Source organism: Fonsecaea multimorphosa (assembly GCF_000836435.1).
Source record: "Fonsecaea multimorphosa CBS 102226 unplaced genomic scaffold supercont1.13, whole genome shotgun sequence".
Lineage (NCBI taxonomy): Eukaryota > Fungi > Ascomycota > Eurotiomycetes > Chaetothyriales > Herpotrichiellaceae > Fonsecaea > Fonsecaea multimorphosa.
Window position 1 is genome coordinate 640,049 of NW_015971647.1, and position 12,805 is coordinate 652,853.

At 50.0% G+C, this 12,805-nt stretch overlaps 5 protein-coding genes across 5 annotated transcripts; 1 reads left to right on the plus strand and 4 right to left on the minus strand.

Moving 5' to 3' along the window:
• Positions 1 to 106: 106 nt before the first annotated feature.
• Positions 107 to 574, minus strand: Z520_06940 (uncharacterized protein; the record flags this gene model as incomplete). Its single annotated transcript, XM_016777440.1, has 2 exons — positions 107 to 386; positions 495 to 574. The coding sequence occupies 2 exons, from the start codon at positions 572 to 574 to the stop codon at positions 107 to 109; spliced, it is 360 nt and encodes a 119-aa protein (XP_016631611.1).
• Positions 575 to 3,296: 2,722 nt separating this feature from the next.
• On the minus strand, positions 3,297 to 4,238 carry Z520_06941 (uncharacterized protein; the record flags this gene model as incomplete). Its single annotated transcript, XM_016777441.1, has 1 exon — positions 3,297 to 4,238. The coding sequence occupies one exon, from the start codon at positions 4,236 to 4,238 to the stop codon at positions 3,297 to 3,299; it is 942 nt and encodes a 313-aa protein (XP_016631612.1).
• Positions 4,239 to 4,989: 751 nt separating this feature from the next.
• On the plus strand, positions 4,990 to 6,174 carry Z520_06942 (uncharacterized protein; the record flags this gene model as incomplete). The annotated part of the gene is made up of 3 exons (XM_016777442.1): positions 4,990 to 5,053; positions 5,146 to 5,152; positions 5,241 to 6,174. 3 exons carry the CDS (start codon positions 4,990 to 4,992, stop codon positions 6,172 to 6,174), a joined length of 1,005 nt encoding a protein of 334 aa, XP_016631613.1.
• An 85-nt stretch (positions 6,175 to 6,259) lies between these two features.
• On the minus strand, positions 6,260 to 9,619 carry Z520_06943 (uncharacterized protein; the record flags this gene model as incomplete). The annotated part of the gene is made up of 1 exon (XM_016777443.1): positions 6,260 to 9,619. The coding sequence occupies one exon, from the start codon at positions 9,617 to 9,619 to the stop codon at positions 6,260 to 6,262; it is 3,360 nt and encodes a 1,119-aa protein (XP_016631614.1).
• Positions 9,620 to 11,274: 1,655 nt separating this feature from the next.
• Positions 11,275 to 12,250, minus strand: Z520_06944 (uncharacterized protein; the record flags this gene model as incomplete). The annotated part of the gene is made up of 2 exons (XM_016777444.1): positions 11,275 to 12,184; positions 12,228 to 12,250. The coding sequence occupies 2 exons, from the start codon at positions 12,248 to 12,250 to the stop codon at positions 11,275 to 11,277; spliced, it is 933 nt and encodes a 310-aa protein (XP_016631615.1).
• Positions 12,251 to 12,805: the final 555 nt, after the last annotated feature.

Here is a 12,805-nt window from a genome sequence, read left to right on the forward strand (position 1 = left end):
AGATGGGGAAATGAAGAAGATTCCTCTCGCTTCCTTGATATGTATGTGAGGACACAGCCTATGATCCATAGAGACAACGGCCCCTTCCTTGCGCTTCAGCACGCCATCACGAGCCACCAGCACTCGTCCCCGTAACCCTACTGACCCAAATCTCAGGAAACACGTCAGTGTAGTTGGCGACATCCTTCCCCGAGGCCTCGCTGCCCTTTGCGAGCGCCTGCTTCAGGTCGTCGACCTTGTCCCACTCGATCGTCGCCGTGACCATGTAAGGCGGTCGTTTGCCGTCGAGGGAATCCTCAGCCCCGAAGGACGCGACGGTCCATTTCCCCATGCCGAACGGTTTCCAGTCGCGCTCGATGATCTCGCCCATGTGGGTCTTGAGGTAGCTGCCATTCTCAACAAGGATTATGATTATTATTATTTTTCTTCTTGAAACCTTCAAATCCACATCGTTCATTTCAGGTTCGAGGTGATTGAGAAAAGCAAGAACTTACTAGTCCATATCAAAGCGCGCGGGCTTCCCGTCCTTTGTGTTGGACGGGTAAGCGACGACGCAGACGATTTTGTCTGCCATTGTTTTTTCCCCTCCCTACGTCTTCCGAGGCTGTTTCTGTGCGTTGGGTTTCCTTTTCTTCTCAAATAGATTCCAGGTCAAGAGTGAATGATATAACATGGCATCTTACCCACCCACCATCGACCTATACGTTCTAGAACTTTACCCTCGGCTAGCCTGATTCCATGTGCCTCGGACAACGGTCTCCACGGGCAGGGTCAAACGCCGGCCTAAGAAAGGGGGGAGAACGGGGGGTAGACTTGGTGCCCTGCGTCATCTGTCCTCCGATGCACGTCTCTGGGCTACTTACTTAAAGTGGCTTTTGTGATTTCAGTTTGTCTATGGCATTTCCATTCCTCTCTAGCGAGAATTGCAACTGAGAACCTACAGGCGACGGCTATACTTCGGTATCTCCCCTTCCGTCCGTTAGGCGCCTTTTGTCTTAGCATTAGTCTTAGCACTTATTTACCTACAATAGAATGTAAGGTTCAGGATTCAACTATTATTCCACAGCAAATTGCTATATAGATCCATATAATATTTCTGAAAATAGTAGCCCTTTATATAGAGATTAACGTTGCAGATATCACAGCCGAAGATCGTATCCCTTAAGCGTATACGGCGCCTAGTTAGTAACGATCCGTTTACTACCTCGCGTAAAGCCTCTCTAGTCTCCTATCCTCCTTATTAGCTATCTATTCCGCGCCTATTACGGCCTAAGATATAGTTATCGAGATACTTAACGCCCTAGGCGTATCTATTCCTCTTTAAGCGCCTAACTAGGCTATAGTTATTAAGACCTTTTATAAGTAATAAGTCGATTAATTAGCGATTAAATTACTCTCGAAGATAAGTACTTTAGCGACGATTAAGTAGTAGCCTAGTACGCTAGAGAACGAAGCTATTAACTAGATAAACGTCAAATAACCACTATATAAGCGGACGCTAATTACGCCTCTTAAAGAGTAATTAGACACTGAAATTACTACGGATTTAATTAGCGTTATCGATAATATTTATACTATAGTTATAGGTATTAATCGCGCGTAGAATAGGTAGTGATTTGATCTAATTATCGCCGAAGACTAGTAGGGCGATCCTAGCGTTAGTTAAGGTATCGCTAGGCCGCCGTCTATTACGGATAATAAAGTCGCTAACCTTATTAAGCGAGAACGCTATAGTAATACCTAGAATAATATTATTATCCTACTAGATAAAGTATAGGATATTATCCTTAATAATAGCCTTATAGCTATCGTATATAAGAGACTATTTAAGATCCTTAAGCGCGATTAATTTCTTAAGTAGACTCTTTAAGCTTTTACGTATTATTCCTATTACGCTAATATTAAGAGCTAGGAGCGTTTACGTAACGTTAAGATTAAGGAATAGATTATCTAGGAATACTAGCTATTTCGAGTAAGGATAAGGATTCCTAAGTCGCTTAAGGAGTACGACTAGTACTTAGAAAGTCTTCGATAATATAATTAGAGTCTCTTTAGTATCTCGCGTAAACGAGATTAGCCTTCTACGATTATAGCCTTCTACGCCTTTAATAGGGCTATATAATAGCTAGTCGTAATAGTAGCCGCCGATATAGCCTAGACACTATAGCTTAAAGTCCTCTTTAATCGGCTTACCTTTTAGCTTAACTATATACTTTAAACGGCTATAGAACGCGACTATTACTTCGTTAACTAAGACTTAGGAAGAAGGTATAATTACGGCCTAATAATTAGCGCGAATCGTTAAGTAAATAGGCTCTAATTTAGCGCGTAAATAGCCCTATAAATAGTCTATTTATTATAGTAGAACGGTATAAATATTAAAGATTAAAAATCGATAGATTTATTCCTACCTCTTCTACGTTATAAACACGCGGAATCGATCCTATTAAGTATCCCTTCTCTTACTAGTATAGTTAACTAGATATAGAAGAATTCTAATCTAGTAGAATAGCTCTTCGCGCGTTAATAGTAACTAAGTTCGTACGTATTATTAACGAAAACCTATCGCGTTTACGGCCCTTATATTCGTTACCTTCACGATCGCTAGGATAGAGATCTCGCCGAGAAACTTAATAAATAATAGGAATGGATTATTCTCTATCTAATTGATTATAAACGGAATAAAAGGAATCTTAATTAGTGGAGAATAAGAAGGTATTAGTTAGTCGATTATCTCTTTAACTTCCCGTAGTGGAGGCTCTTCTATAGGACGCGTTATAGGTAGATCTAGCGTAGATTTTTTCGCTCTTTTTGGCTGTAGATGTTCTTCAGGTACGTATCTATCGTTAAAGAATCGTTTTGGCTACGTCTACCTAGTAGATCGCCTCAGATCGGCTATGATTGTATTGTAGAGGTATCGGATCGCGAAGTAAATAAAGTACGCGTAGTAGGTAAATAAGTGCCAAGACCAATGCCAAGACAAAAGGCGCCCAACGGACGGAAGGGGAGATACCCCGCAAATAGTTTCTGATGTCCTTCTCGAACAGGTAGGTAGGTATGTCAGCCGAGACGATTCCTTTTTCCGGAAAGGTAAACGACGGAATACGAGCAACAACCCTCCCGCCCTCTTTCATTCTTCCTTTTGATCTAGTGGTACATGATTTGCCTCCGAAAGTACATACCTACTTATGGTAAAGTAAACAGGGTGCCGCGATAGAAAGAAAGACTCTTGCGGCTCTCGGACCAGGCCTTGCTACTGACGATATGACAAAATTAATTTCCTCAACAAAACCAACTTAAGCATCCTCACGACAGAGATACCGGCCAAAAAACTCGACCAATTTCGGGCCGGACTTTTCCAGGTCGTCGTAGAGCTCGAAATGGTTCCTGCCCGCGACGGTGAAGAGCTCTTTCGGCTCCCGCGCGGCGTTGACGGCCGCCTCGCTGAAATGGAGCGTCTGTGCCTCAGTGCCCGCAATCATGAGGAGTGGTCGCGGAGAGATCAGATGTTGGAAGTTGAAGCTGTCGTAGCTGACCATCAGATCATAGCTCATGGGCGGCACCCTCTGATCTGAACGCTCGTGACGGCCGCGCTTCGAGCCATAGTACGCCGCGGCATCTTTGAAGAACGAGTCTGCGTCAGCCGGAATGGACGAGATATCAGTGGAGAACATGGGCGGCGCCTCGCTGTGGTCGCCATTAGCCTCCTTCGTGCGCCATTGACCTGCGCCCTGCAAAGCCGCAGCAACGGCCTGCAGGTTCTCTTTATCGTTCTCCCTATGCAGGCCGCCGTTTCGCGTCATGCGACCGACGCAGGCTGCGCTGACGGTGGCGAGCGCCTTGATCCGTCCATCCGACTGGGCCGCGTAGGAACTGTACCCTCCGGAAGCGCAGATGCCCAGGACACCAATGCGCTCTGGATCGACCTGACCTTTCAAGGTGGTTAGGTAGCTGACGGCGGCTTTGTTGTCCTCTACACGCTGGTGCGGATCCTCCAGGCCCCGGGGCACTCCGGTGCTCTCGCCCTGATAGCCCGCGTCGAACGTGAGGGCGTAGAAGCCCGCTCGTGCTAGGAGGCGAGCATGATCCGCAGCTGTTTGCTCCTTCACGCCCGTCATGGGATGGCTGATGACCACCGCGGCCCCCTTACGGTCTTCGGATGCCGGAGCTGGGCTGTAGAGCTCGCCCGCAATATCAAGCATGAAAGATGGGAAATGGACCTTTTTCGGTGCGGTCATCCTGTCGATATTATACACCTAGAGGTGACAATTTGTTACTTTTCCACAACAGTCAGTGATGTTTCAGGGTACTCTGGTTGAATTCTGTGTGTAACTTTATAGGCTTGGTCGCTACCTAATGACTGCCTTTTGTCAAAGTTGCGAATACATAGCTTAGCGAAAGATTGACATTACCTACGTCAGCAAGTCCCGATATTTGTCGGGGTGGGGTTCCAACCTTGTAATTAACACTTTGGTCTTGGTTTGATGAGGCACGACATTCACGTGGCCAGCGATGCGAAAGCTCTTTGTCACATGTCAGGCTATTTCTACAGTATTGCTACATACCTATACATAGGTACCTAGCGAGCTAGGTAGGTACTGGATAATCGCTTTACACCGCAGTGAAGATTCATGGACTACTATCTTCCGTCTGACGGGCGTGACTGACGAGTGCTTTTCCCTTCCCCCGCATGACACGACCACCTGGGGCCGTTCACAATGCAAGTCGTCATTTAAATCGATTTCTTAGTCTTTTTCCATTTTCTCTCCGTTCCCCCCAACCACACCGCTGGTTGACATCTTGTTCAACCTCTTCCGTCTCCTCCCTGCAGGCGCTTCCCTTCGGTCTAGGTTAGGCGCAGTTGTGTATTCTCCATCTTACCTGGGTATCTTTGTGCCTTTATTCTGCATAGCTTCTCGCATCTACCACCCTATCCAATCACGCCACGTTGATGCCATCTCGCGCAGCTGGTGCATCGGACCTACTAGTATGGCTCGGCCACGCGCCGATACGGGCAACTTCGCCAAAGAGCCTCATTCAATATCGTTAAAGGGTATGTCCATTTCTAGGTCAGATCCTTTGTCTGTTCTTACAGCGGCTGTCTATCTGCTCTCTGCTAATACACTGACTGGCCAAATCTTCTAGTGCTGAGGTGAGTCCCATAAGTCCCATGTCTCTGTGGCTGGTTACACGTTTTCGGGGAAATAGCAATAGGTCAATTAGTTAATGCTGGTTCCCAGACTCTCCCGACCCTCCCTGGCACAACAACACCCTCTCCCCCGTGAAAATGACACAAAGATACCGCATGCAGCCTCATTGGCATATCCGTCCAACGCCGTCGACCAGAACTTCATCTTATCCACCAGTCTGGGTTTGCCGCCATCATTCGGTTCCGCTCATGTCGGCGAGACCTTCTCCTGTGCTCTCTGCGCCAACAATGAACTGCCCTCGGGACAGACGACCAAAACCGTTTCTGGAACGAGAATCCTGGCCGAGATGCAAACTCCATCCCAAGCGGTGCCCCTAGAACTATATGCGGCTGACGATGCAACGGAAAACACCGGCCCCGGAAGCGCCTTGCAAAGAATCATTCGGTTTGACCTAAAGGAGGAAGGCAACCACGTGCTCGCCGTCAATGTCACCTACACCGAGACAGCTTCGGGTGATGGCCAAGCCACCGGCGGCAGGGTCCGATCGTTTCGGAAACTGTATCAGTTCCTCGCTCAACCTTGTATGAGCGTGCGAACCAAAACTACCGAACTGAAAGCGATCGAAGTGTCTGACAAGACACATGGCCCGTACGGCAGGGCAACAATGCTCCGCTATGTTTTGGAGGCCCAACTGGAAAACGTGTCAGATGCGCCTATCTTGCTGCAAGAGACCAAACTCCAAGCGAAGCTGCCATTCAAATCGACTTCGTTAAACTGGGATGCAGAACAGGACAACGATGCTGCGGTGGAATACCCCTCGCTGAAACCCCGAGATATTATACAAGTAGCCTTTCTGGTCGAGCAGCAACAAGGTGTCGCAGAAGGGCTGGAGGATCTCAAGAATAATATTAAACGTGATGGCAGGGCGATCTTGGGCCAACTCGCTATTCAATGGAGGACCGCCATGGGAGAGCGGGGCTCCCTGAGCACCGGCAACCTCTTAAGTCGACGCAAAGCAGCATGAGAGCTCCCTTTTTGGCGACCTTGGATCTGATAACCATATCTGTCTTGGATAAGATGCTCGTATCAAATCATCTTGAGTCGACCCTTCACGGGGCGTGCATGTTGAGACCATTCATTTTACCGGTCAGCATGCTGATCCTCGACTTCTTGGGAATCGTAGGCAAATTCGGAACCGTTTCATCTTGCTTGAATAACCCGTCTTCCAGCTTCGCTGGAGTTCGCGTGACAATAGTATGATAGTCACGTCCCTTGGCCGCAGCACCCAGCTCCGGCCGATCTGCGCTGGATGGTACTGGCACTATCTTCCATTGATGTTGGGACGCATCCGAGAGTATGTCGGTTTGCATACCTCCAGAAGGCGGCCGCACCATGAAGCTTTTCCTATTGAGACTGAGACTGGGAAGACTCGACCGTAATCCCGCTCGTCGTCGTTTTGCCATGATGATAGCGTCGAACAGGGCTATTGAGGGAGTTGACGTTGTCTCTTCACGGTCCATGATGAACTCGTTCCAAGCTTGAGTCTGTTGCAGCATCCCCATGTATGCAGCATGGTCAGGAGCTAGACTCCGAGCGAAAGCGTCTTGGTCAAAGGAATACACCGCCCCAAGCTTCTTTTTCTGTGGAGGTGCAGGTTGCAAGAATTTCCGGTAGGTATACAACAAGCTGGCCATGCATCGCACAAAAGCGGCGCGGATCTGGTCAGGGTAGAAGGCTGCAGAGCAGACGACAGAAATATTTGGAACACAGCGATCGTGAATGACGAAACCACAGCCTGAACATCTATAGTATCCATCTGGTGCCTTTTCGTCGCAGAGGAGACAGGTAGATGGGCCATCCGCTGCTCTCCATTGCAGACAATGGCCCTCTGACCAATGAGTACCTTCGCCATTCCGCACGGGTTGGGTATGCATTCCAGGCATGATTGTAGAGGCCGCCAGCGTCGACTGTGCGTACGTAGAAGGTGCATACGTTGACCCATTCCGATTGTCTGACAGCGTAGTGCTCGAGGAAGGACTTGCATTATGTTTCACAAACGGAAGGCTTGCTTTACGAATCATGTGGGTAGACCCAGAGAAGCTTCTTTTCGACAAGGAGTCGAAATGACCGGATCTCTTCTCCCTGAGAGAAGTTTGAAGAGCGTACCCCGAGTCGGTTCGTGACGGTCCAGAACCAGGCGTCATAGAGAAGTTGGGAGTGATGGGAGACTGATTATCAGAATCTGTGAATGTAGAGTGTCTGGCTGTGGACGATGTTCTGGGACGATCAGTGCTCTTTCCTCTTGTTGGCGTGGAAGCAAGAAAAACGTTCAGCAGTGGGGAACGTCGAATGGTGTCGGTAGCGGCTTGTGGGCCGAATGTAGTAGAGCTGAGGCTCGCGAGTTTATCAAGGTTCGTGGATTTGGTGACCGCGGTAAAGGTAGACTCGAGTTCTGCAGTAAAGGCATCGTACGGGTATGTCTCCACTGCGTAAGCTGGGGGTCCGGGAGTCACTCCAAAACTTTGGTGCAATGGCGCTGCTTGGTAAAGCAGAGACATCAACTTTCTCCGGTGCTGTTTCGGCAGGAACGGCGGCGGAGCCGTACTGTGCAACTCATTCTTATCCAAATCGACCAAAACATAATCATCATCAGGAAGGTCGTATTTCTCGTAGTTGCGATCGATGCCGCAGATGTAGGGGCAAGGCGCATCCAATGCTTGAACCAAACGTGACGGCAGCACGGGTATGTAGATTCCTGTCCATTCGAAGGGCCAAATAAGTTCCAAAATGGCTTTGCTGACTAACTGCAGCATCGCGACGTGGGCTGAGAGGAGAATGATCCTGGATTCGGATAAGACGTACTCAAGAAGAAGGATAATGTTGGGAATGGTGAGAGCCCGGAAGAGAGGGTAGAGATCGGTGGTCCTGCTGCCAGGGAGCTCATTTGGCGCTTCCTTTTTGGCATATAGTTGGAGCTCTCGAATCGGCAGTTGGACTTGGGTCCTGGACGATACTGGACTGGGTGCTTCGAGACACAACGCTGCAACGTATCTCTCCAATGGCTGCCACATGCCGACTTTAGGAGAGCTAGCCGGCACTCGCAAGACTCCTCCATCAGTCATGGGAACAACAACCGCTCGAAGCCACTGCCGCCAGAAATTTGCCATGGACTTGTCCTTTCCCAAGATTCCATAAGCTCTTGGGATCCAGAAACGAGTTTCGCCACCAGTAAGGCCTTGGATGTCTGATTCTGAACTGTGCCGCAATGGTCTGAGCATGTCGGACATTACAGCGATTCTCTCTTCGACTGCGCCTATTTCATCTTCCAAGGACTCTCTTTCCGCCGAGTCCGGTGAGAGTTCAGGCAAACGTGTTAGTAACCTAGACAATTTTGCACTTTCTGCCGCCAATCTCTCTGCAAGCGAAATCGCCATTTCCCGCTCAGCCTCCGACATATGAGCTTTTTTCCATTGCTCACACCTCTTTTCTAAGTCGGCGGCAAGATCGCGGTTCACCGGAATCCACATAATAACCGTCACCGCCGTCAGTCTAGAGTTGTCTGCTGCAGTCATGGAGAATTCGTGCCAGATTGACCTTGGTTTGGTCTCGGCGGCTACTATCTTGATGTCATTAGGGAAAGCAAACATGGGCACATAGTCTGGAAATGGTGCTCTGCTCTGAGCTTTGTCGAAGGTGCCAGGTCGAGGAAACCTTTCCAGTAACACGGGTTCGTATTTTCGCATCAGGGGATACTGGTCAGGGGAACTGTGGAAGGTCTCTGGGCTGGGGATGACTGAGTTGTAACTGCTCATCCTACGAGATGTGCGCGTCGACACCCGTCGAGCCATGGACGGTTGGCGTTTCGTGCTGGACATGTCTTTGAAGGAAAGATGTCTGCGGATGCTCCCAAAGTTGCGGTTAGGGCTCGGGCTGGTCTCATCTTGAGCAGTGATCTTCTGAGTCTTGGGCCGCGACTTGGACCGAGCGGGCTTGGTGTTTTCATTCGGATGGAACGTCAAGTCCAGGTAGAAGGCGTCTCGATCAGTGGCGAACTTGCTCATTGCCTTCTCGAAATCGGCTTCTGATATCAATGAGGACATTCGAGCTTCGGGTGCCGGGGGAGCGGCCGCTCGAATGGTGAGACTGCTCCGATTGCTGCGAGGCCTCGGTGCCTCGTGAAGACTCTGAATGGTCTCCCTGGCCTCATCAGAGAGCTGCGAGAGTCTCTGGTAGGAGTCATGTCTAGAATGGCCAATCGAGTCTCGAGGAGACGGGAGGATGGACGACTGCTCATTGTCGGCAGGCGTCTCTTCTTTGATGGAAAAGTCGACGCCATTAGTCTCGAGATGATCCTGGGACCATCGCGGCTGAGAGAGGGCATCTACCAATTGCTGGCTGTCGAGACCGGCAATCCAGAAGTAATCTGCAAGTGGTCGAGATGACTCGGGTATTTCTGGAATTAACGGCATTTCGAGTTCGAGCTGGCCATCAGCTCACTCAACGATGGGGCTTGATACCGGCATCAAAGCCTTGCTGGTCAGAAGAGGACTTGGCTGTGGAAATTTTTCGTGGACTGTGCTGTTCCCAAAATTGGTTGTTTGGGGGATCAAATCCGCACGGGCATTCTTCACCTCGTCCAAACGGTGTCCGTGCCTTGAATTCACTGCAAGGACAGAGGGTGAAGTGTAGGATGCGCCTCCCTTGGTTTTGTCACCTTGACACACAGGCGAAAAAGCCCCAGATCTGGCGGCCAGCCGACCACGAGCTATGGGAGAGGAATAGGAGATACGACGGACTGCTTTAGATGCCGGATGGAGTTGAATTATTTTTGACTCTGGAGAACCAAGGATTCGTTAAAACCTGGAGATAACGAGGTTTGCAGGGATCATCTGGCTATGGGGCAAGCGCCTCCCTGTGCCTAGGCTAAGTTGAGTTGTGGAAAGGACAATCACCCAGCAAATGGCCGCCACAGAAATCGACGATCCGATCGAATGTCTGACCGCAGCCACTGCTGGCGCCAGCTGGTCCTGCCAGGAGACGGGATGATGGCTGGTTGGTGGTGATGTGAGGGTGAGGGTGAGGGTGATGGTAACGGTGATGGGGTTCGTTCGTTCGTCCGTCCGTCGTCGTCGTCGTGGGTTGGCGGTGATGGAGATGAATGTGATCTGCAGCTGTGATTTCTATGTCTCCCATTCGCGAGATGTGGGAGAGGGGAAGCGCCTAAGGCATGCAACAGGGCACACGTTGTCAAGCAACAAAAAAAAACCTTTGGCTGATAATATCTGCACGAGAGATGTTCTTTTCTCGTGTTCTCGCATCTGTAAGTGGATTAGGCATGTGGCACTGGTGGTGGGTGGGTGGCACCTGTCAAGCTGGCCGCATCTCTGGGGTGGTGCAGCAGGGCACCCACAGGGTGGGCCATGGCCTACTAGGGTCATCGAGTTTAGGCTAGTGTTAACTAAATTCACGCCCCTTGGCCAGTTAAAGAAAGGTGCTGGATTCAGCCTATGGCGCCTATCTGTTTAGCGGGTTTCACCTCCTGTTACTAGGCTGTTAGGCCTTTCTTGCCCCTGGAGCTTACGCCGAACAAGCGAGTCCCGGTGGCGTGTTGGGTCAGCTCCTGCCGTAGGTACCTAGGGGTGCCTAGAGAGTACGAGGGACTCCGTATATTTCCATTCGGTCGGAGGGTTTTCCTGCAGGGGCTTTGCATTCGGTTCCAGACTTCGTCTCGACATTCCGTGCAGTCGCTGTAATTAGTGTCACTGCAACGGCTCGACATGTACGTGGATCCTTGTCCATCCGTCGCCTTAGGAAAGTGTCATTTCATATCTAGCAGCAATTGCCTTCAATATTGCTTCCCATTGATCTATCCTTGCACATGTGGAATGAAATCTCACCCTACCCAAGATGATGTCGATCGCACGCTCCCGAGCTCCCCAGCACAGTTCCGCTGACTTCTTCCCTCCTTTCTCCGTGGCTTTACCATTGTCCAGTCCATCAAGCAGACCTGAGTCGAAGAGGTGGAGAAGCAGGGGTCATGATGAATGATGTTCAGACGTTGTTCTGTCGGGCCAGCACTGAGATATACAGAACGGCTGGTGTCCATGAGACCGGGAGCTTTTTTCTAAAATTTCGAACCACAGAATTGGTCTCTCGTGACGCCGATGGAAGCCAGGTCCAACTTTGCATAAGCCGGGGTTTTCTTGGTCGCTTTCCTCACTACCTCCATCTTCAAGGTAACCCTCTGGGCCTCGTCGTCATCATCCTGCTGTTCGTTCGACCCCTTCGCTCGAGCCTTCGCCGCACGGTCATTTTTAGCCGTGTCGCTACCCCCTTGCTTTCCCGGCCTCAGCCGTTGATCCCCACGAGGTTCACCAGGATTGCCGTACTTCATCCGAGCAAGGAAAGTGTCGATCCTTGCGTCCAGGTCAGGAAATTCTTCTCGGAGAGTCCAATATGCGCTCTTGGCCTTGAGTCGCTTCTCCCACAATCGAACAGCAATATGCTCGACAAGAAATGCTTTCATCTCCTCGTCTGGAGGATCGACGAGCCAGAGGGCACGAACGTCCTCCGAATGCACCTGCTCCACACAAATGCGCTCCATCCGCTTGTTTGCTCGCTCCTGAAGAGTATCACATCCGATGGACGCGGCGCATTCGCGGACGAAGTATTGGAATGAATATGGTTTGAATCTTTGACTTGGAGTCTGTGCAAACCCAAATCCCTGGCAACTTGCAAGCATCCAGTTGACGATATCACGCCATATACCATGCCTCCCACCAGTAACAACAACCGAACCAGCAGCGATGTTCCGATTGTCGCTAAGATTTTTCTTGCTCATGGGAGGAAGTTCGGCTTCCCACTTGGTCGAGAAGGCTGTCGCTATGCTCTTTGGGAGCTTTTCGTGCACCATCTGGAGGGTGGCACCGTCAGCGTCATCTTTGTCCTTGTAGAGGACCTTGATGGTTTCTTTCCGAGAGAGGCTACATTCGATCTTATTGTCAGCTTGCTGTAATGGATCTGGATATCGGTGGCTAGGTTGATGGTGAGAAGATTGGGCCCTGTGTGAGAACTGACTGTTTGAGAGCAACCGCAGACATTGATGCTGCTCGCGAAGACATTGTCATCGAACCGTCGGTGGAGAGATGCTCCAAAGTATTTCCGGGGTATTTGAACAGGGCTCTAAGCGCACCGGAAGTTGGTGTCAGTGCACTTGATGTTATCTCAGCGAGTTGAGTTTGGTGTCGGTTCTGTTGAGATTGACTTGACGAGGTAAGTCGGCCTTCCACACACAGTCAAGAAGGAGATATTGAGGAACCTCTCATAAAGACCACTGAAAAGCAACCAGACGAAGAGGCAAACGACCAAAGTTGGGATCGGAGAAAGACGAGTGACGCATGGAATGGTGATATATCATATGGATCCGTGATTTATTAAGGATATTCATGGGCAAGTGACGGATTCTACCTATTCACTGTCACCGCGTCGACGCGTTTCCGCGATGCTGTTCGCAGAGCACATGCCCGACCACTCTCTCACACAAGACCTTGTGTGACAGGCCAGTGAGGCTGATCCAGAGGCTGCAGCGAGGTGATGAGCACGCTGAGGATGAGCCGAGGATGTGCAGGAGTCGTCTTTTGGTATGACCGCGTTGC